Consider the following 23,530-nt stretch of genomic DNA (forward strand, 5'->3'; position numbering starts at 1 on the left):
TCCGGATGATGATAAAACTCTTGTTTTTACTGTTTTCTTGCAGTTGTTTTTTTGTCAGTACTGTGTGTTTTTTATTTTTAACTTGTATTGAAACTCTAAAGATGACCGAAATAAATAAATAAATACATGCTAGGTAACGGTGCAGTACCTGCTGATTTGTAACATTTGAAACTGCTCATTTTCCAGCCACCAAAAAATATGAACTTGTACCAAAACCCAGCTGGGTGTTTTTTTTTAAGCGCTTAATAAGCTGTTTTTAAGACAGTTGAGACCCAAATGGAAGCATAAAAACGTGAATTTTGCTAAATACGTCCCCTTTGAGTTTTTTTGTCACATGAGGTTTTAAAAACATCCTCTGGGTTGAAAACATCTTCACTTCTGACCAACTTGATCCATCCTGAAGCTTCAAACAACCAACGCAGCTCCTTGTAGAGGATCTTAATACTCAGACTTTATTCAGTTAAAAGTCTTTTCCTGCATTTCTTATTTGAAGGAAGGAAGTTTGAGTTTCTACCTGCAGGGCAGGATGCGGACCACATCGTTGGGCCTGTAGCCTTCGATGCAGACGGCGCAGTTGTCGAAGTCGGCCTCCGTCTCCTGGTCGCCCTTCCTGATGGTGCGAACCTGAAGTTTGCTGATGGCCTTCTTCGCCGCGTCGCCAAGACGACGCTGCAGACGGGAAACGGGAGAGAGAACGACGTCGAGGATTAACTGTTTCCCATCGTTAGAGGATGAAACTGTTTATTTAACACTTGGTTGGCCGTGTTGTGGGAACTCTGAGGTTCTGTTGACCCGTTTTCTGGTTCTGTGCAAACCAGGGTTTTTCATTATAGTTTAGTTTTATTTCATTGTGACTTTTTTGTTTCAGTTTTAGTTAGTTCTTGGAGGGTGTTTGTTTTTATTAGTTAAATATTTAGTTTGTTTAGTTTTAGTTTTCTTACTCTTTTTGAAGTTTGAATCTAAAAGTTAACCCAAGTATTGAATTATGATTATGTTTACTTTGTTTGGGTAATAATAATAAAATGTCTGCCTTTTGCTTTATCTCAACGTTTGCTGTCGCCATTTTGTGAGGAAGAGCCAAATTTACCGATAGTTTACGTAAATTGCTTGCGTGAGAAAAATAACTCAAAAAAATTTATTTCACAAAAGTTTGCAAAGGCGATAGATTCATAAACACAAAACTAATGTCTTTATATCTCTGATTTCAGTATATTTTAATTTCATAAACGCACCAGATGGTTCCAGTTTGTTATAGTTTTTCCCCATTATTGACAGTTTTTATGTATTTGAGTTAAAGACATTTTCTGAAGTTCGGTTCTGGTTGTTTTGTTGGCTGTGGTTAATTATAAACCCGTTACCTGGTTCCGGTCGCGCGCGTTGGCGTATCTGAACCTCTGGATGTAGTAGAAGACGAGCCAGGCGAGGGAGATGATCATCAGCACGATGAAGGAGATGGAGACGAACACCACCGACGTCCTGCTCACGTACTTCTGCAGGTTCCTGGTGCCGATGGTGATCGTCATGGTAACCGTGATGTTGCGCTCCAGCAGCGACACGACCTCCCGACCCTTCGGCTCCGGGATCATGATGACGACCACCTCGCCCGTACCTGAGAGAAGGAAACGCTCGGTCACTTCCTGTTGGTTTTATTTTGAAAGGTCGTGGAAGATTAGATTAGAAATGTTATAAAAACTTTTTCACAATTTAAATTGGAGACCAAAAGTGAAGTATAATATAAAAATATTTATTAATATCTTAAAAACACTTTTTTTAAAAACTTGAGACTAAGGTGATGTTTGAATTGTTTTGCATTTTAAGCAATAAAATGTTTTCTTACTTTAAAAAAGGAACTAAATTGTCCTTTACTTCCATTTTTTCTTATATTTATTTTAATAGCTTGAAACATAAATGGTAAAGGCTTCACGTTACTGTTTTATTTTATTTTCCAGTCTGTACCTTTAACACTTCATGTCTAGTTTCATAAAAATAAAGAAAAAAAAAGACTTTTTTTGTGATAAAACATAATAACATATTAATTACAGATAAAACATGTTTGGCTGCAACTATGAAAAATAAAAATATCTTTCTAAAGAGACCAAGCTTTTCCTTGTAATCCAAAGAGTTCAACAGCGGCTGATTTTATTTTTTAGGTGTTTTTTTTAGTGCTGCCAGTTAACAGATTAAACTCAAATAAAAAAAAGTTTATTCAGATTCTGATGAGTGAGGAACAGAAATATTTTAAGTTTTTTTTTACCCAACTCAGGTTGGGCTCAAATTGTGGGTAATAACTACCAGCTCTTTGTTGGAGGATAAAATGATTGATTATGAAAGCAGAACAGAGTTCAATAAAGATGAACTTTTAAGCCTTTAATGCATCTTAAACTTCACAGTGAACTGAATCCAGAGCCTTTAAACTCAGCGATGAGCCGTTCATATAAACCATCAAACTCCAAGAAAGGCTTCAGTTCGTAATAATAAACTAAATAAACTGATTCTGAAGAGCAAACCGAGTTTAGCTTCATTTAGTCTCAGCAGCTGTAATCTCACTTGTATGTTTGTGAACATAAACTAATCTGACTAATCAGCTACACATAAATGTTTTTGTATCAGCAGCTTGTGATTGTTAAATGTTAACGTTTTCTAGCCGACACCCAGCAACACCAGTCCGGCCAAATCTGGACGTCAGGCTGCAGAAACCGATCAGAAAAGACGTTTCTTCAGGCGCTGAAACTTCAAGATATTCACATTTTAAAGTGGAAATATTCCTAATAAATAAGTAAAATCAACAACAAAAGTCTAAACTTTAATATCTGTTTGAGATCAGCGGGTGTTTTGAATTTAATTTTAAAATCTTTACCCCAGTTTCTACTAAACAGATTCATACTGAGTTGTTTGTTGCTCATATTATAAACTGATTCATTTCCATGAACTCTCAGTGTGTTTTACAGTGTAAACGGTTTTATCTCAGGTTTATAGTTTCGTTACTGGAATATTTTGACGAGCACATTAAGCTCTGGGAAACGTTTCCACCGTTTCTCCTCTTCACCTCTGAATCAATCGGACACAGATTACATTCATCACCTCGCTTACTGATCCAATAGCAGCTTGAGCCTGACACATCCCCACATCGCCATGGCGACCACCGCTCTAAAAATACACTTTATGAGCCAACATGGTGGGCGACGCTCTGAGTGGCCTGGTTTCACTCCAGCGGACCGATCGGCTTCAGGATTCAGCCTCAACACGAGATTATGTAAGCCTCTCTGAGGACGATTCACAGGATTTCTGTAATCCTGCAGCAGGTTTTACAGCGAGTCCCGTCAGACTGCCGCAGGCAGCGCTGCTCCACATACGGAAAACCAGCTTAACACAGAAATACAGGCACAGAAACTAGTTTCATGCAAAAATATAGATAAGGAACACCAGTTTAACAAAAATATAGATAAGGAACACCAGTTTAACACAAAAATATAGATAAGGAACACCAGTTTAACACAAAAATATAGATAAGGAACACCAGTTTAACACAAAAATATAGATAAGGAACACCAGTTTAACAAAAAAATATAGATAAGGAACACCAGTTTAACAAAATATAGATAAGGAACACCAGTTTAACACAAAAATATAGATAAGGAACACCAGTTTAACAAAAATAGAGGTACGGAACACCATTTAACACAAAAATATAGATAAGGAACACCAGTTTAAAAAAAAATACAGATAAGGAACACCATTTAACACAAAAATATAGATAAGGAACACCAGTTTAACAAAAAATACAGATACGGAACACCATTTAACACAAAAATTAAATAAGGAACACCAGTTTAACAAAAAAATACAGGTACGGAACACCATTTTAATGTATAATATATATATGGAATACCGGTTTGACATAAAAAAAATAACATAGGTAAATAATATCCGCTAACCATGTTATTATTATTACGCTGTTTTTTGTGAGCGGGGGGGGACTTCCTTGTTGAATTACTTCTCATTCTGTCTCCTGTTGTTCCAGTTTTAATTTAGAAACTTCCAGGCTTGCAGAAAGATGTAACAATGGGCTGAACTCTGACCTGATCTCCATGATGTGCAGACCAAAGTCTGCAAATGACCAGGAGCAACAGGCTTGAATGGATCCAACATTTTCCACAGGAATAAACTGATTTATCAAGAAACTGAAACTGTGTCAATACCTGAGAAAGAATGATTTAACCATTTTAGATGCTGTAATTACAGCCAAACTCCTGTCATTTTAGAGCAAATCACTGAGGTCAGTGTTGAACGTCTTCATGCATTCCTGGAGTTTTTTAAGGCCTATTTAACTCATTTTATCATGTGACCCTCAAGGAGTTGGACTCTACAAAGTGATACTTTAATAAAGAAGGTGATAAATAGCAAGACAGGAAGTTAAAGTAAAAGAGGAAGTTTTAAAATACAATTGCAGACAAATCATTTTGGCACAAAGGTCAGGGTGGCAATGATTCTGAGACTAAACATAAGCTCGATATTCTGCAGCTGCTCGCTCGAAATCAGACTTTAAAACCTTTCAGTCCCAAATGTCTGAGGAGAAAATTCAATCTGTCGACCACATCTCAGCTGTTTCAGATTTAAATCTGAGGTTTAGCTTGTGACTGGAGCCTGACTCCGTACATCCTGATGTAACACCAAAGAGAGGCGGAAAATATCCCGGAGCGACACTGGCTTCCACAGACAAACAGAGTCTGCAGAAGTTTAGCGATAGACACGTAAGAACAGGTCTATGTGAGCTGGACCAGAAAAATGCACCAAGTCCTAACAAGTGTGCAGCACACAGGCAACATGAGGGCAGAGACTAGGAGGGAAAACTTTAATCAGAAACAGGCAAACTGAAGGAATTCTCTCTGGGGTTTTGACATTTTTAGGAATAATTCAAACCAAGTGAGATGGAGGACATTTTAAAAACAAGGTAGGATCAGGAAAGTTAAAGGTGGACGGATACTTTTTACTTTTACATGAATAAAAAGGTGTTGAAGTAAAGCTACTCTTACTCGAGTACAATCTTTGGGTACTCTTCCCACCTCTGATTGTTATGAGTTGACACTTTATTAGAATATTTAACTATTTAAAGTATACATAGTTCCCACAAGTCTGAAGTGATCCACGCCACTGAACGGCCATCTTGGTAGGCAAACGCAGCACAAAGCGTAGATGAGCTTGTCTTCCAGACCAACAAGGAGAAAACATGAGGACTCTTGATGAATGTGCAAAAAAAATACATAAAATCACTGCAGGGAGGATCCATCCATATGAGACAGAGAATGTGTCATAACACAGTTAATAGTTGTCATAGCAACTGTAATAATAGGTAGTTATGGATACCTATCAAAATGGCTGTAAGTTATAAAGTTCTCAGATGTGTCATGTGACACGAGAAGTAAGTATGGAGAGATAACTTTATTTGTATTACAGTAAATTGTGTGAGAACAATTTCAGATTCTTTCACCTTAAAGTTAAGGAGAACCCCAGGGCTGACTGCTGGGGCCGTTTTTCTTTTATCGACTTCTCCACATGCCTACAATACACACTTTAAGATCATATATTGTTATATATTCATGAGGATTTTGTGACAAATCATTGTACATGGTTGTGTTCTTCACTGTGGACTTGATATAACTACTTATTAAAGATTTAATTGTCAGACCTCTTAACACTTTTTTCTAGCAGCCATTTTTATGGCAGTATTTTAGGAAGGTGAGGACTCCAGCAACAGTTGTGTTATTAAAGGTCACACCTGCCACCTTTAGTCTGCTTTAAACGGACCAAAGTTTGGAAAAGGGTAATAAAGAACAATCACTTCAGTTTTTTTATTGTTCCACGTGAAGGATGTAGGTTCACAGAAAAAGTCAGAACGTCAACATAAATATCACGCTCAATGACAAGGAAGGAAACCACTAAACTTTCTAAAGTGTTTGGCCAAATTCAATTAAGACAAATGCCACAAATATCCTATAAAAAGTGAAAAAACAAAATGGCTACAATTTTAAAATCCGAAGACTATACGACAAACTCTGCCTGGAGACCGCACGCAACAATTTTCATTGGTTGATTTGTTTTCTTACCCAAATTAGTCTTTAAACAAGCAGCAAAATGTCATTGTTTAAACATATTTTCCTTTTAATTTGACTTCAAACTGACTAAATATCGAACAGAGAGCCGGTGTTTAACTGTCGTGTCCTGTTTGATGTGATAGTTTGGTGGTGTTTTATGAGGTTTATGTTACCATCTCTGAGTCTCACCTATGACTCCAGTATTTACAGGAAAAGTAAATACCGAGAAAGACGAGATGCAGCTCCTGATTGTTTGCTCAGCAGAGACTGTATTTGCTCTCAGTGGAGACTGGAAGAGCACAAGTTGGATCAAATCCCTGGAGGCCAACGTTGAACTCGTATCGACTGAGCAAAATAACAAAAACATTGATTGGTGTTGACCTAAAAATATTCCCCTGGGATCAATATCGCTCCTGTGTAACCGTGAGGTCCTTCACAGAAGTTATATAATCGCCAAACTAATTTAAAACCGGTCATGTTGTCGCCCAAAAAATCCAATCACAAGTTGTTCAGCTGAGTTTTTACTCAACATTTTCAGAAAAAACAACTTAAATTAGGCTCTATTTTAGAAGTGCTGATTTGCATTTTCATCTTTTTCAAAAATAAAGAAAAACAAGTTTTGATTCAGTAACAGACGTTTCACGTTTCAAACAAGTTCTGCATGTTTTCTGTTTCATCTTCTCTTTTGTAAAGTAACATCAGATAAAACTAGAAAGAAATGCAGTGAATGTCAAGAAGGTAACTTTTTTTGTTTTTTTACAGAAATTTGTTGAGGTATTTGAAAGGAGGGAAAAAGTTCAAGTTGCTAATTCACATTTTGGAAGGTTGAAGTGCAACAAACTGTTGCAGCGTAGGTTAAAGTGTGGTCTCTAATCTTTATCTATCGGTCTGCGTTTCCCCATTAGTTTCCTCCCCTACAGTCACGGACACATGTGAGTGAAAACAAGGGACAAGATATTAAATTTATTCACAAAGGTCTTAAGAAGTCTTAAATTTGATTTGGAACCTGCAGGAACCCTGAAAATGTCTGTTTTAGATCATCTTCATGAATGCAGCTCAGTACTGTTTTAATCTGTGATGTTTACCACCAAGAGATTTTATCTGACTCCAGTAAATAAGGCCACACTTCCTGCTCAGCATCGTACTGTCGGTTTAAAAACCAAACCATTTAGGCTGCAGATGCTTTAGGAATAGAACCGAATCAATTTCCAACAGTTGCAAAAACATTCCAGAATCCCAAACTTCATTAGTTTGTTTACAGCTGTTGGAAAAAAAAATTTGAAAATCTTATTTTATCTGCTGAAATCACTAGATAAAAGAAGTCGGGTAAATTATTGTCAGCCCAGAAACTCAGACGTAAAATTTGATTAATGTTCCCTTGATCTGCAGAAATCTAAGTAAACCTGGTCAGTAAAGGCGTCAACAGACCATCCTGCACTTTGAGATTAGTAGAAATCAGATGTGACACCTGTTACTCTGAACACTTCACTGCAGACGGGTTTCAAACATGGCTGCAAACTGGGCCAGTTCTTGTCTGTACTTGTTGTGGGATTTGTAGTTTAAGAACCAAATATCACCGGTAGCAAACTTAACCCCTAGAGAAGACGGATTGGCTCAATAGCTGCGTTTTTATTGATCATGTATTTGATCATGTATTTAAAATGTAAAAATTTTAAATACTGAAAATAAATTTGCTTGATGGAAACACCAATTTTGTAAAAACTCTTGTTTTTGTATTAAAAGTTTTAGTACTAGGGTGAGATGGTTTTTTTGCAAAACTGCAGTAGAAAAATTTTTTTCACATCACATGATCAACAAGCGGATGTTACTACTGGCAAAAACCACGAAGAAGAAAACAGGAAGTAGTCGGAGGAACACGGTGTGGAATGTTTATGACTTATCGCCTGAACAGATGCATTTACATTAGATTGGAAAACCCGCGATTACGAAAATGTGGTTTTTTTCAACACAATTTCACTTTTCTCTATTTTCTCAAATACTTCAACAAATTCCTGTAAAATGAAGAAGTTAGCTTCCAACATTCACACTGCATTTTTACAGAAATGCATTTTTCTAGTTTTATTTGATATTACTTTACAACACAGAAGATGAAACATAAAAAGCGCAGAACTTGTCTCTGAATTATTATGAAACCCTCTGAAACTTTTTGTTACTGAATCAGAATTTGTTTCTCTTTAAATATTTTTTTAAAAAGATAAAAAGTTTACTTTGGTTTTAGTACAAATCAGTACTTCTAACAGAAGTTTAAATTTGTTGTTTTTCTGGAAATGTTGAATAAAAACTGCTGAAAACTGGTGGGAATATTGACAAACTTGCGAGCGCTTGTAATGGAAACGCAGCTATTTTCTGACATCATCATCGTGTAGAAAGACGTTTCTACATCCAAGGCTTTTCTGGAATTAATTAAAAAATTACTTATTAAAATTACTTATTAAAAAGACTTTGATGGAAGTATGGGCATTTTTACAATTTCTTCAAGTTTTAAATGTTGATTTTTCTTTTCAAAATGTTAGACTTTGTAAGAATGTTGTTGTTTTTTTCTAAACAGAGTCAAGCGGTCCAGAAAATCCCCAAACAGAAATCAAACCTGAACTAATTTATCACAGACGTTTCTGGATCTGATGTCCCAGTTTGAGCTTCGTGTGACGCGATGAGCAGCTCTGATCTGAGAGATAAAGTGATGAAGCAGCTGATTCCACACTGTCTGCTTTCAGGTGGATTAACAGCCAGCAGGCCTGACCAGACGGGGAATCCACTCGCCCACCCACTCTGACCTGGAGGTCAAAGATTCACCACTAAAAAAGAATCACGTTCGTCGAGATTTAAATCCAGAAGCCAGGAATATCTGAATTAAGCAGCATTTTGTGCTTTTGGGAAACTGAAAACATTTACTCAAAATAAATCAGGTTAAAATAAGTGTATTTGTGTCACTGAGTGGGAGGCAGAGCCATAATATGCAACAGGCAACAGTTTGCTGCTATAAATGTAATCACTGGATTTTACCGACTGGACGTGACTCAAAGAAACTCGTGCCTAAATTTAATTAGCTTTTCCAACTCTGAGGGGAAAATGACTGATTTTATCTAACAAAACAAATAAAAAGGGGCAAATAATGATTCATCATTTTTTCCATTGTGGTCAAATTTGAGTAAGTTGTGAATTTTCTCATCAAATCTAAACATATGTTGGCATAATAATGCAAGAACGCGTTCTCAAAGACCAATGAACTTTAAATTATAATGAACATTTAACACTGAAATGTTAAATACCCAAAATAAATAAACAAAACAACAGAAACAACAAATAAAATGCATTATGAAGTTTATGTACATAAAATTATCCCTCAAAATAAGGGCCAGTTGAGACCAGAACACCAGACTGAAGACTTTTATCATTCAGTTTTTTAAAGAATGAGAAGAAAAAACAATAAATCATGCAAGTGGAAATGATTTTGTTTGTTTTATTTTACCATGCTAAAACTGTATCTCGTTATAAAAACACTGAACTTTAAACACAGTAGTGGAAACCAAAATGATAAATGGACTGAACTTATATAGCGCTTTTCCAGTCATTTTGACCACTCAAAGCGCTTTACACTAGAGTCACATCCACCCAGTTGCACTCACAAACACACACACATTTATACACCGATACGCAGATCGGTAGGCAATTTGGGGTTAAGTGCCTTGCCCAGAGGCACATCGACATGTGGCAGGAGGAAGCTGGAATCGAACCTACAACCTTCTGATCGCAAAACGACTACTCTACCATAGAGCCACAGTCGCCCGTTCTGCAAAAGCAGAAAATGGAGAAATGTTTCGTTGAATTTAGTAGAAGTATGTCTGCTTATGGTGCAGAATATTAACACTTCTAGTTTCTTTTGATCTTATAAAGAAAAACTATGCATATAAAGCATAGTCAATGAATAACTATGCTATTCAATGATTTCTGTAGTTGTTAACTAGCTAGCCTGCAGTCTGCTGCTATACACAAATCCTCATTTAGCCTCTAATCCGGCACACTTTAAAAAATGCATTAATTGGTGGCTCTATTTTACTTACTGTGCTAAATATAACATCAATTCATCTCACTTATTTTTAACTCTGGCATGTGAGTCAGCAACTTTTGCACTTGTTGTCTAGCAACCTACCCTGTAGACATTATAGCTGGTACTGACAACAGGTTTTAGCCAACTGTTGACATCCATGTTTCCCATTAAACTAAATATATTCTCATAAAGGAGCTGGTAGGGAGAAATGCATCAGGAATGCTGACAAACCAGTTTCACAACATTTTTCCTTCCTGGGTTTAAAGGAACGTTCTGCTACAAACAAAATAACTTATTACCTCAGCTGAAATTACACAAGAATGACCAAATGATAACAAAAACCAGATGGTGAAACAAAATTAATTAGATTTTTTTAAAAGTCAGTGTAGAAAACAATAGGCGTACACATTTAAAAAAAGTTTTAGAGTCAGTGAAAGAATGTTTTTAAGACTATAAAATCTAAAACTGATCAAATTCAAGACATTTTCTGATATTAAAACATAAACATTTTATATTTTTAACTCTGCTCGTATGTGGGCTAAATTAAATCCAAATTAATCTGTCTCTTCTCTGTGTTTTCCTGTTTTCATCATTCTGAGAATATAGATTCCTGCAAACGTAAAGACTGAGCATCTCTTAATTAAAATATTCAAAATATGACTCCAGACCTGAAGTAACTTTATTTATTGGACGTATATTTCAAGGTTATCCCTTATGTTTGCAGATTTTTGTCTCTTAATTAAATCAAAACTCCAATAAAAATATGTAAAATCATCAGGAGCAGGTTAACCACTTGTGATTTGACAGCGTAGTGATTTGAACAAATACCAAAGAAATCCATCTGAAAAAAGACAGAAGAAGCCGTGTAATGAAGATTTTAATGAAAACCAGACCAAACGATTGGTGGATAAACACGGCAACCTGAAGACTCAACAGTGTCTAAACGACCTGCAGATGTTTTGACTGGAACATTCACCGAGTTTCCAAACACGGATTCCAAGAAACTAAAAACGTCATGAGAAACTAGATTTAAAGTCAACAAATGGAGAGTATTTTCCATTTACTTCCTGGACTGAGCAGTCAGAGTGGAGGCCTGCAGGAGGAGCTGAAGGCGAGTCCAGCTGTCGGACAGACAGCTGTTGGTTCGCTGCTGCCGTTACGTAACGCAGCGCCGCATCGTGACTGACAACAACACGTCAAGCTGCTCCGCATGTAATCTAATCAGAAGAGGCCGAAACATCGGAGGAGTTAATATCCTGCTGCTCCACAGGCTCGGCTCAAATCTGTCTGAAGTTTATTACAATACATCAATTAATCAAATGATAAATTAAAATGAGCTCAGTGATTTCCATTTGCATGATTTACTCTACCAAAAACTGGACGATAAAAGTCTTCAGTCTGGTGCTTTGGTCTCAACTAGGATCATTTTGTTTACAGCAAATTCATAATTCACTCTATTGGTTGTGTCTGTTTTGTTTATTTATTTTGGATATTAAACGTGTCTTCCAGTTCCAGTTAAATACTCATGAGAATTTAAAGTTTATTGATCTTTGAGAATGTTTTGAAAATGGTCTCAAAATAACATTTATTGATATGATGCATCAGCACTAACATCGGTAAAGGCTGATATTAGCCTTTTTTTAACATATTGGTGAATAAAACCAGGTCGATATTAACAACCAATATTTGTTTTCATCTTGTTGCCATTTGTTTCTGCACAGCAAAACAATAAAGAGATACCTGATTGGTAAATATCAGGTATCGGCCACAGTAGCAGTATTAAAATCAGATATCGATATCGGTCCTCTTTTTTTTTTAATTTTTTACCCCTCCAGGGGGTCTTTTGTGGGCTCTAGTGCCCCTTATATGACAGTAGGCTGACAGGAAACGGGGAAGGAGAGTGGGGAAGACATGCGGCAAATATCGTCGGGTCCGGGAGTCGAACCCGCGACGGCCGCGTCGAGGACTCAAGGCCTCCAAACACGGGTCGTGCTAACCACTACGCCGCCACGGCACGCCCATTGGTCCTCATTTTTATATCAGTGCATAAATAACATTATTATTTATTGCAATAACTTCAGGGATAATATATAAAGCCATTAAAATCTGTTATAGTTTTCAGGCCTCCCCAGAAGCTACATTGTTTAAAAAGCTCAGATCAGACTGAAACAAACTTGTGCTGAATTTATGTTCCTCTGAAGTCCAGATATCAAAGAGAAACTTTTTAATCTGCAGAACAGCAGAAAATATTTCCTCTTGCTCCAAAAAAGGTTTATTTTTATCTTCCTACTTTGAAACTTTTGAAACTGATGCCTTCTGTTTTTTCTCAAAAACTTCTGATAGTAATTTTAAAATGTGAGTTTTCTTTGGCAAACTTTTGGCTTTATAAACTCAAGTTTATTTGTTTTTCTATAATCTTTTTGAATTTTCTCCAGCAAAGTCTCCTTGTTTTTTCTCGAAAGTTTCTGAGGTTAATGTGAAGATTTATGAATTTTTTACTAGCATTTTTTGTTACTTTTTCAAACTGAAATTTCAACGTTTTTTTTCCAGAAAAATTGAGATTTTTTTAAATAGCAAATTTTTCGACTTTTCAAACTTGGAAATGTCTCCTTCTTCTAGAAAATTTCTGAGCATATAATCCAGATTTCTGAGGGGGTTTTGGCAGAAATGTATTCCTCTTTTTTATCTACAATTGCCCTATTTCGCCGTCATAAACACCCTGTTAGTTTGAGTTGGATGGAGAGAAATAAAGTGGATTCCCAATGAACCCAGCTTCTGTTTCGTACCTTGATGGCGCATGGTGATGGTGTCGTTGGGGTTGGTGGAGCCCACGTTGAAAATGACCACCGCCGAGGCGTTGTGGGCGGCAGCATGGCGGATTTTGTCCCTGGTAGTGCAGTTCCCATGGGCTATCAGCGCTATCCAGCCGGCCGCGGCCTGCGAGGGGCACCACGAACCGGGTGTGGGGTTCACAGGCCTGCCGGTCCAGAGGGGAGGCGGGCAGCACCACCACCCCCTTGGCGTCCCGCTTCGGGGAGTGCTCCCCGTAGCGGCCGCACTCCGTCTTCTCGGTGCGCACCTCGGAGGTGGCCGGGTCCATGTAGGTGATGTTGACGAAGGCGGTGTACCACTCCTCCCGCTCGGCCACAGTGAAGTCCAGACACAGCAGGTGGACGAAGCAGAAGGAGAGCAGCCACGTAGAGAGGGCCAGACTGCGGCAGGCCGCCACCAGAGAGCCCGGCGCCATGGCGGTCCTCCCCGGGGAGAGAGGTCGGAGGACACCGAGAGCTTCAGCGCCGACGAGCACTACTACTCCACCATGTCACCCACCGGCCTACCGAGAGTTTATTTCACCGAGTTTATCGACGCAAACTCCGGGTTTGCTTCGCCGTTCAGCCCCTCCCCTCTGCTGCTGTCAGCCAGCCGTTAGCGGATTCCATTTCCAGCCAAACAAAAACGGTTAAATCCCGAACAATGGCGGCTCGGAGTGAAATAAACCCCGGGCACGATCCGACCGACACCCGCCGGGGCGATACAGCAAGCGGGGCGGACACGGAGCACCGAGACCGTGGAGAAATTAGATTTTTGCTCTTTAAAGCTGACGTTACTCGCAGCTGCTACACTGCATTGTTTTGACTGGGCCACTGTGAAGCTACAGGAAGCGAGGCGACGAACTTCCGGAAGTTACTTTTAAAAACAAAAGCCTCTTTGTATTTCGAACACAAACTCAAATTTGCCGAGTAAGACTTGAACATCTATGCTGAAATAATGCTTTCTTAAAATAAATATATTTAAAATTACAGAGTTTTTTTTCAACGATTTCATGTATTGTTAAGAGAAAACACGGAAATCTGTATTTTACTTTGACGGCCTATAAACCCTTTCACTTTTTGTAGCTTAAATTACGATAATGCTGCCACCTAGCAGTAATAAGGAAAATTACAAATCATTATCTTTTGTACAAATAATCGTTATTTTTATATAATAAAATAAAAATGACCATTGATATAAAACTTCTCCACGTGTAAATATCTGGCATAAATTACATGCCTGTTTATTGTACTCATCTTGATTAGCATGCACTCTTATCAAAGAAATTCAAATACATTCATAAGTATATGTTATCCATTAACAACAGCAACAATAAAAACAACAACAACAACAACAATAATAATAATAATAATAGTAGTATTTTTGTGCCTAACACAAAATTATTGTGTTAGCACTTCTGTATTATTGGGAATTAAATAATACAAGCACATATTTGTAAGACATTTAAAAAGGTTTGACAAACTATGACAAGTTTTCATTTTCAGCCACCAGATTAGTTGATTGTTGTGTATTAAATAGACTGAAACTATATTGTATTGTACACATCAATGAATTATATTCATACATAGTGTTTCTTGTGATGTTAACATGGTTAATTCATGTTTCCAAATCACTGCACCGCTCCTGTAGGAGGAGGAGCATCAGAAGTTATAATTTACATATTTTCTGATGCTGTAAAGGACAGTTTCTCCTGAGGACTCCTGCAGACCAAGGAGCTCCATTTAAAGACTCTTACACACTGCGCTGTTTTTATTTTGAATATTTTTGTTGGCTTTCCTCCTCATGTTTGTGTCTGTGCTTGTATATTTTTAGGTACTTTCTGTAAAAGTTCTATGTATTCCTTTGAACTATGAGAAACTCAATCTAATGTAAAGAGATGGGGGGGGGGAAACCTGTAAGTTGTTTTAAAAAAAACATGATTTTTAATGGTTACAGTCACTGATGAAACAACTTTACCTTCATTTTAGCAAACTATTTATTTTTCTATGTACTGATGTTCTGTCCAGAACTATTCCTCAGGAGCCACAGTCCAGCAAGTTTTAGGCATTTTCCTGCCCCCACAAACCTGCTGTAAGTAAATTAATGACTGCTAGACTTAATTGCATGTTTAGTGGTTAATGCATTCATTTGATGCAGGTGTGCTGGTGCAGAGAAATATCTAAAGCATGAAAGACAGTGGATTCTGAAAATTAGGAATGAAAGCCAATGATCTACGTAAACCTTCTGATTTTAGACTCAGTGTTGGAAACGCTGAGAAGATACAAGTTTGTGAGAAACAGACTGTCTGAGGAATGCGCTGTTCAAACACTGGAGGTGTTCTTGGGTTTTGTTTCTGCTGAACCTGTTCAATTAGAAAACGTCTTTGTGCTGGAATTCATAAGGAAGTTTTCCTTATGAATTCCTTATGCATAAGGAAGTTTTCCTTCTGCATTCCAGCAGGTGTGATGGTGTTTGAACTATGTGAAGTGAGTAATCAAGGAAACACACATTCACAAAGAAACTCACAATACATTTGTCTGCTTCAACCTCAGTGCAGCTACCATGTTTTGTCCGTCTGTATTGAAGGAGATGGTCTAAAACGGTGGACTTGGATGCTGACTCGTGCAGAGAAGTGTAGTGGCAGCTGGAATGTAGCCATGCTGTGAAAGGTAGACATGGAGAACAGGGAAAGGAGATCAGAAGAGAACCAAGTATCTCAGAATGCCTCATGAGTTGGACATCCCAGTGAAAAGTTTATACAAACTCAATAGAAAGTGGAGAATACATGAAAATGTTCAAAAATTTAAATATAATAGTTTATTTGTGCTGTCCTTGTTTAGTTACAACAACTTCTCTAAGTCCAGTCCAGAGTGTCATACTTGGATCGTCCACTTGTTGCTGCTAAGAACAACAGAGGAAACAGGGAGGTCCAGTTCTGACACAGGTCCAATAAAAGAAACTCTGGAGAAGATGAGTAATTTCTATGAAAATGTTAAAGCACCATTTCTACTCAACAGATTAGAGGTGAATAGTGATTTGTGTATCAGTTTGGTGAGATGGAGGGGGAAGAAGCACCAACCATCACAGCTTCCCTCCCTCTCACAACTGACTGGGGAAACTGGAGTAAGTCTGTATTACCACTCCAGACACAGTGACTGGCTGAATGCATTATGTGACTGACTGTGAGTATAACCAATAGTAATGCATTCAGAGCAGTACAGGAATGCATAAGGGCAGGTTTTACTCTGGGTCACACCAGCTGGCAGTGGAGCGTAGGAGCAGCGCCTGGCTCTGATTGGTTGTTTCTAGTTAGCGCTGGGAGACGGCAGAGGAGCAACATTTTTTCTAAGATTTTCAGCAAATATAAATATACATGTTGTTGGAAACTGTAGTATCCAACAACAATACTTGAGTATTATTGTGAACTATTAATACTCTCTATTTCAGTGAAATTTCTGGATATTTTATTTAACACAAGTATAGGCCTGTCACGATAGCAAATTTTGCTGAACGATTAATTGTCTCAAAAAATTATTGCGATAAACGATAATATTGTTTGAAGACCTTTTTACACTGATTTAATGGAAATGACGTAATAATGCATGCGATTTCCTGCCAAAGATAGATACACTTTATTTTCAAAAGAATATTTAACACTGGAGCTGATAAACAAAATAAACAAAACAACCAAAAACAAAATGGATTCTCAGTCTAAAATGTACTTGATAAAAACTAAACAACATAAAGCCAAAGTGTAAATAAATACTGCATTCAACCAAAAAAGTGCAGATTATGAAGTCTGTATATTATGTTGCCCTTCAGTAATAATTAGATTTAAATAGAGAAGATGGGCACATCGACTACCTGATGCAATAGTTCACACTACATGATTTTTTGCTCCTATTTTTCCCTTTACAACAATCTTAGACCTTTGGTCTTCCTAAGATTGTGTGGTGTGCTACTGTAGATCGTTGTTGCCGCTCCGATCCAAATCAGGGATGTTCCCCGACTGGGAGCTTAACGCAGCCTGTTGAATGTGACAGGTAGCCAATCAGAAAGCGCGGATTCTCCTCCGTGTTTTCTGAGGGGAAATTACGTCGGGGAATCCCAAACAGCTGAAACGGCGCAACCCGAAGTCCAGCGGACATTGGAGATGATATGTGGAAACAACATTAATGTTTATTCAACATGCAAAGAATATAGAAATGACAAGGGGAGGAGTTGGAGCGAAATTGCTACTGCAGTTGATAAACCCGGTAACTTTTCAGCTGTTCTTCGTTAACATGACGTAAATAGGTTCTAATGATTTTCATTCAGTCAGGACTTTACGCTGACACTGGCCACATGCATTGCAGGTAGATTGTAGTAAAGCATTGATTAATGCCTGGTTTTAAAATTAGTTCACTGGACTTGTAGCCATTATTTTGTGCCCATTGTTGGACACCACACGGCAGGACCGAACCGATCGAACCGTTATACCTAGTATTTCTGTCGGCTAATGTGTGGTCTGTCAGGTTTTAAAAATGGGCCGACAATCAACCGACAGCTCTAAGATCGTGTAGTGCGCGCTGGGCTTTACACTGAGGAAATGAGGAAGGGAGGATCAGTGGAGAGCACCGGAGTTGAGCCTTTTTTCATTCGGTGTCATCAACAGAAAGAGAAAAAGGTCGGAAGAGACGATAACGCCGATAATTGAAATGACGTCGATAGTTTTAATTTATCGTACGATTAATCGATTTATCGTTTATCGCGACAGGCCTAAACACAAGTAACTACAACAAAGAGAAAACAAACATATTTTAACAAAAATATGTAGGAGAAACAGACACATTCCTACAAACCTCTGGTTTTTAGACCGGCTTTGTTGGTTACATGTTATTTTCTATCTGTAGGGCTTTACTCTTACTTGATTAATGTCTTGTAAAGCTACTTCTTACTTTTATTTGAGTAAAAATATATTGAAGTAGTTGTACTCTTACTTGAGTAAAATGTTTGGCTACTCTATGCCCACCTCTACCTACGCTACAACGCTTGCTATTTATTTATTTCCAGGAACAAACCCAGTCCTCTTTTATTTCTGTGCAGAATTGTGCTCATTATTTGCCTTAAGACATTAGTTTCAGCAATGTATTTTCTAAAGCTTATGCTAATTATTCAGCATTTCTGTTGACTCATGCACGCTTATATGTCACTGAGTAATTTTTGTTTATTTTGTATTAAACAATATGGTTATTTCATTTCACATAAAGATCAGAACCTCCATCTTTACCACAAATGGAGAAACAGAGAACAGAAAAAGTTAAACACCTTGTGGGAATGAATCAGGCTGAAAGCATGTCTTCTATGAAACACAGGCATACCAGTTTATTCACATTTTTTTAAGGTGGGTGTAACTTACATCTATTTATACTCGGAGTTGACTGATTCAAACTTTCATTACTGAGAGGTAAAATGGCTCAGAGAGGAGTCCAGCAGGAGAAAATCTCTTGTTCCATCTGTTTGGATCTACTGAAGGATCCGGTGACTATTCCTTGTGGACACAGTTACTGTATGAACTGCATTAAAGACTGCTGGGATGGAGAAGATCAGAGGAGAATCTACAACTGTCCTCAGTGCAGGAAAACCTTCAGGCAGAGACCTGTCCTCAAAAAAAAACATCATGCTAGCAGAGTTGGTGGAAGATTTGAAGAAGACTGGACTAAAAGCTGCTCCAGCTGATCACTGCTATGCTGGACCTGATGATGTGGCCTGTGATGTCTGCACTGGGAGGAAGATGAAAGCTGTCAAGTCCTGCTTAACGTGTTCAGCTTCTTACTGTGGGGATCACCTCCAACCTCACTATTATACTCCACCATTAAAAATGCACAAGCTGGTGAATCCATCCCAGAAGCTGCAGGAGAGTATCTGCTCTTGTCATAATAGGGTGTTGGAGATCTTCTGTCATACTGATCAGCAGTGTATCTGTTATCTCTGCACTATGGATGAACATAAAGGCCATGAAACAGTCCCAGCTGCAGCAGAAAGGGCTGAGAAGCAGAAGAAGCTCCAGGAGAGACGACAACAAATCCATCAGAGAATCCAGGACCAAGAGAAAGATGTGAAGCTGCTTCAACAGGAGGTGGAGGCCATCAATGTCTCTGCTGATAAAGCAGTGGAGGACAGTGAGAAGATCTTCACTGAGCTGATCCGTCTCCTCCAGGAAAGAAGCTCTGATGTGAAGCAGCAGATCAGATCCCAGCAGGAAACTGAAGTGAGTCGAGTCAAAGATGTTCAGGAGAAGCTGGAGCAGAAGATCACTGAGCTGAAGAGGAAAGACGCTGAGCTGGAGCAGCTCTCACACACAGAGGATCACATCCAGTTTCTCCTCAACTACCCCTCACTGCCAGCACTCAGTGAGTCTAAAGGCTCATCCAGGATCGATATCTGTCCTCTGAGACACTTTGAGGACGTGGCACCAGCTGTGTCAGAGCTCAGAGATCAACTACAGGACGTCCTGAGAGAAACATGGAGAAACATCTCAGATGCAGTAGCTAGAGTGGAGATTCTACTGTCAGAACTAGAACCAACTGCCATGGAAGTGGCTGGTCAATGTTTAAAGACTGTATACCATACCCCTGATCACTCAAGTTGGACACGCAGGCCATTCGTCCCCCCGCCCCGCTCCATAGCCAACCCTCCACCCCCACCTGCATCCTCTCTTTTCTCCACAGCTGAATCCCCACCCCAACCACTCTTCCCCTCACCACCATTATTTATGATGAGATCAAGGGGACGAGCGGGGAGACGGCTATGAAAACCAACTGGCCTAGAAATCTTAGTTCTGGTACTGGCACCGGGACATTGACTGAACCAACAGTTCCTCGGAGCAGGGCCGTGCAGAGATCTTTGGAGCTGCAGGGTTTCATCGTTAAAAAGGTTCATTGAACAAGATCTTAAAACAACATACAACAACATAGGAACAACCCATCAAGAATCTAATATTTAATTGGATCCTACTGTGTCCCTGTCATCATGTGGGGACAATGCAAAGCAAATGTAGTCTTTTTTCTTGATAGGTGTAAAGTTGTGGTTTCTGCTGCTGACAGCTGAAGGATTGTGTTGATCTGAGACTGTAGCTGTTAGACTATAGGAGAGAAGGTCGCTGGTTATGAAGTTATGAAATAAGCAAATTTCCTGCTTTTTTACTAAATAAATCCAAATAATATCTGACTGTCTATAACAACTTGGCTGCTTTAAACATTGAAAAAGCTCAGAGGGGTTAACTCTGCATAATGTTTTTGATGTTAGCACCTCTGAGAATTTTAAGATTTAAAAAATATCAGGGCAAAGAAAAGTCAGTAGCTGCTGGTAGGGCCTGTCCAGACATTCAGGGGCCCATCCAGACATTCAGGGGCCCATCCAGACATTCAGGGGCCCATCCAGACATTCATGGGCCCCGTCCAGACATTCATGGGCCCCGTCCAGACCTTCAGGGGCCCCGTCCAGACATTCAGGGGCCCCGTCCAGACCTTCAGGGGCCCATCCAGACATTCAGGGGCCCCGTCCAGACCTTCAGGGGCCCATCCAGACATTCAGGGGCCCCGTCCAGACCTTCAGGGGCCCCGTCCAGACCTTCAGGGGCCCATCCAGACATTCAGGGGCCCCGTCCAGACCTTCAGGGGCCCATCCAGACATTCAAGGGCCCGTCCAAACATTCAAGGGCCCCTCCAGACATTCAGGGGCCCGTCCAGACATTCTATAAATACTTGAATGTAACACAGACCACAGACCTAAAACTGTAGCATTCATTTCTTTTGACAATGACGATGCTGTTAAATTTTACTTTAATGTTTTCAGCAGAGATAGAATAAAAATGGGTTCAGCGTCACAGAGGAGGTTTTGGTTTCCCGGCTTTATGGGGTGGATATTTTCCGATCTCTGAGCAGATGTGTGAACCGCCTGGTAGTAACATTAGGTTAAGGTGAAGCAGAGAGCGAACAGTGAACAGGTGGTACCGGGGATCTGAGCTGCGTCGCGGCGACATTCTTGGTACCGTTTCTTTATATCAGGATATCTGGTTCTGACCCACAGCGGTGGGACCGACTCAGGCTGTCTGTAGCGAACCAGGCATTTAGTCCAGCACTGGGGCAGAATGATAAAATTAAAGTTATAAGTTTTCTCTGCAGCCGAACCATTTGTGTGTTGGGGAGTGAGGAGGGATTTTCCCGCTATCACGACGAGAATTACAAAATAAATAGAAACGTTCTCTAACTTCAACATCAAACTTACATTTTTATTCACAAACAGGTGTATGTTGAATAAAATAGTATACATTCTTGCCCATAATGTAATAGTTGATGCAGTTCCACCCTCCTCAACTTTACCTTGAGCCTGGTGTCTTAACAACATGGAGGCAGAGGCACTAATAAAAGATGAAAAAAGTGGCTTGCAAGCAGGAAGTGAAGATATTTGACTAGAGGGAATCCTCTTCAGGGATTTTTAGTTCTTTAGAGCCACCTACTGGTAGTTTGGTGCAGCTGCAGGCAAGAAGTTCTTCAGCCACATGCTCAGAAAAAATGGAAGCTGGTGGAAACTCATGTACACAGATGTCACAGGAAACAATCAACAAGTGATCACTGAACTAATGATCCCTTAAACCGATGATGGGGACCCAGCATCTCCAAGAGACTGTGGTAATTTGGACCAAAGAAACACGATGTGCAGAAATTTTACAATACTTTAAGAGTGAATACCTCACTAGTTATGTTTCAGGTTTTTGGTTTAAATTGTAATTTTCCATACATGATATAATCTTCTTTTGTTGGTCTAAAAAGAAAGTTAAGGAGGTTAGATTTTAATCATTTGAATGATATGTAATTCTGTTAGTCTTTGTTTTACAGAAAAGGCAACAAAAAAAATGCAAGAGGAGAATAATCTGAGAAGTAACTAATAATGATTTAATTTGTCTTGTTTGATAGTAGATGAAGTCTGTGTATTAATAAATGATTCTCATAATCTTGCAGTTATGGTTTTCATGGTTTGTTTAATAATGTGAAATAACCTGAGCTAGTGGGAGCATATAGATATTTAATAAGAGGAGTCCCAGGATTACACCTTGGGGTACCCCGTATGAGACTTCATGGAACAAAGAGAACCCAACCAGAACCAAAGGTGGAGATTTGTTGGTGAAGGGAGCTGAGAACTGATCCAGGTGTCAGTGGCCCGATGCTAGGTTTCTTTTCTCTGTAATGGCTTTGTTAGCAGTGGGGGTTGCTGGACATTAAGCACAAATTGTCCAATATTATTAACCCTTTTAACTGTCATCCCCAAATTGGAATGGGCCAGTATAATAACCTCAGGTAGAAATATCACAATTTCCTGATGTCACAGTATAAATACAGCTCTAAGATGTGTTATTTTATCCCAGAACACACACACACACTTTACATGAGAAAATAACCTTTCTTTGTGCGTATAAACAGGAGAGGGGACATCCTGTATCAAAATACATCGTCTTCTGGTGTAGATAAGATTTTACTTTGACTAGATCTATGGCCCTATATAAGTAAAGTAGACAGCCTTCACGGCCTGCAGGTTACAGCTTGTATCTGATGTGCTGATTATCTGTGCACATTTCTTTCAATCTTATCAATTTAGTTCAGCAACAACACAGAAGAAAATAATTGCATAATGAAACATAAGCAACATTTTTAATGGAAATTAAAACAATAGTTTAAGACAAGTTTTCATTTTTAACCACCAGATAAGTTGATTGTGGTGTATTAAATAGACTGAAACTATACTGTATTGTACATATCAATGAATTTTATTCATACATAGTGTTTCTTGTGATGTTAACGTGGTTCAGGTTCAGAACACACACACTTTACAATGTCTTATTGAAGGCACTATACGGCTGCATTTAATCATTTCAGAAACCAAAATCTTTGAGCTACTTGAATTAAATATACTATCATCAATTTGGCCACATGGTGGCAGCAAAACTCACCATAAAAAAGTGTCAAAACCAATAAACCAACAAATCTGTCAGAAAGAAGACAACTAAGCGGATAAATTAACAGCAAGGTTTATTCTCAAAGAAAATAATCTTAAAGAAAGGATATGCTGGAATGACCATGTTGGATTACTTTGGGATTCCAGTAGAAAAGACGGAAGTTTGGGCATCTCTGCATCTACAAACCGATCAAGCATAAGAGGAAGATTATGGATGAATTGGCACTCGGGAACATGAAACATCTGAAAACCAGAAAATGGAAAATAATTCCACGATACAAGAATCATCCTACACTGACTGGACATCTTATAAAGGGAGACAGGTGAACTGACTTTCAGATGCCCTGGCAACTAACACTTATACTATTCATCGATTTGTGATGCCACTGCTTTTGCCCTCTGCTGGCTGAATTGGCAGTATCAGCTCCTTACAAATCAAATATTTTTGATTTCCTGAAATATTTCAAACTTTGATTCAACCAATGTCTCTATTGTGGTGAGATTTGCTCTGTAAGTACTAAACTGTCTGCATCTGGATGATAGGGACAAATTCATGTTTCCAAAT

The 23,530-nt window shown here is 38.8% G+C and overlaps 2 protein-coding genes across 2 annotated transcripts in view; one reads left to right on the forward strand and one right to left on the reverse strand.

Moving 5' to 3' along the window:
• LOC116732595 (RING finger protein 150-like) overlaps positions 1 to 13,408 on the reverse strand; it is a 16,336-nt gene extending 2,928 nt beyond the window's left edge. The window contains 4 exon segments of the mRNA XM_032582881.1: positions 515 to 669; positions 1,359 to 1,609; positions 12,948 to 13,107; positions 13,109 to 13,408. Of these exon segments, the coding sequence (XP_032438772.1) occupies positions 515 to 669; positions 1,359 to 1,609; positions 12,948 to 13,107; positions 13,109 to 13,408 (866 nt within the window).
• A 5,015-nt stretch (positions 13,409 to 18,423) lies between these two features.
• Positions 18,424 to 21,973, forward strand: LOC116732593 (E3 ubiquitin/ISG15 ligase TRIM25-like). The gene is given in 2 exon segments (XM_032582879.1): positions 18,424 to 18,618; positions 18,620 to 21,973. Coding segments are annotated over 2 exon segments (1,341 nt in total). The 3' UTR covers positions 19,766 to 21,973.
• Positions 21,974 to 23,530: the final 1,557 nt, after the last annotated feature.

This window comes from Xiphophorus hellerii, chromosome 14 (genome assembly GCF_003331165.1).
Source record: "Xiphophorus hellerii strain 12219 chromosome 14, Xiphophorus_hellerii-4.1, whole genome shotgun sequence".
Lineage (NCBI taxonomy): Eukaryota > Metazoa > Chordata > Actinopteri > Cyprinodontiformes > Poeciliidae > Xiphophorus > Xiphophorus hellerii.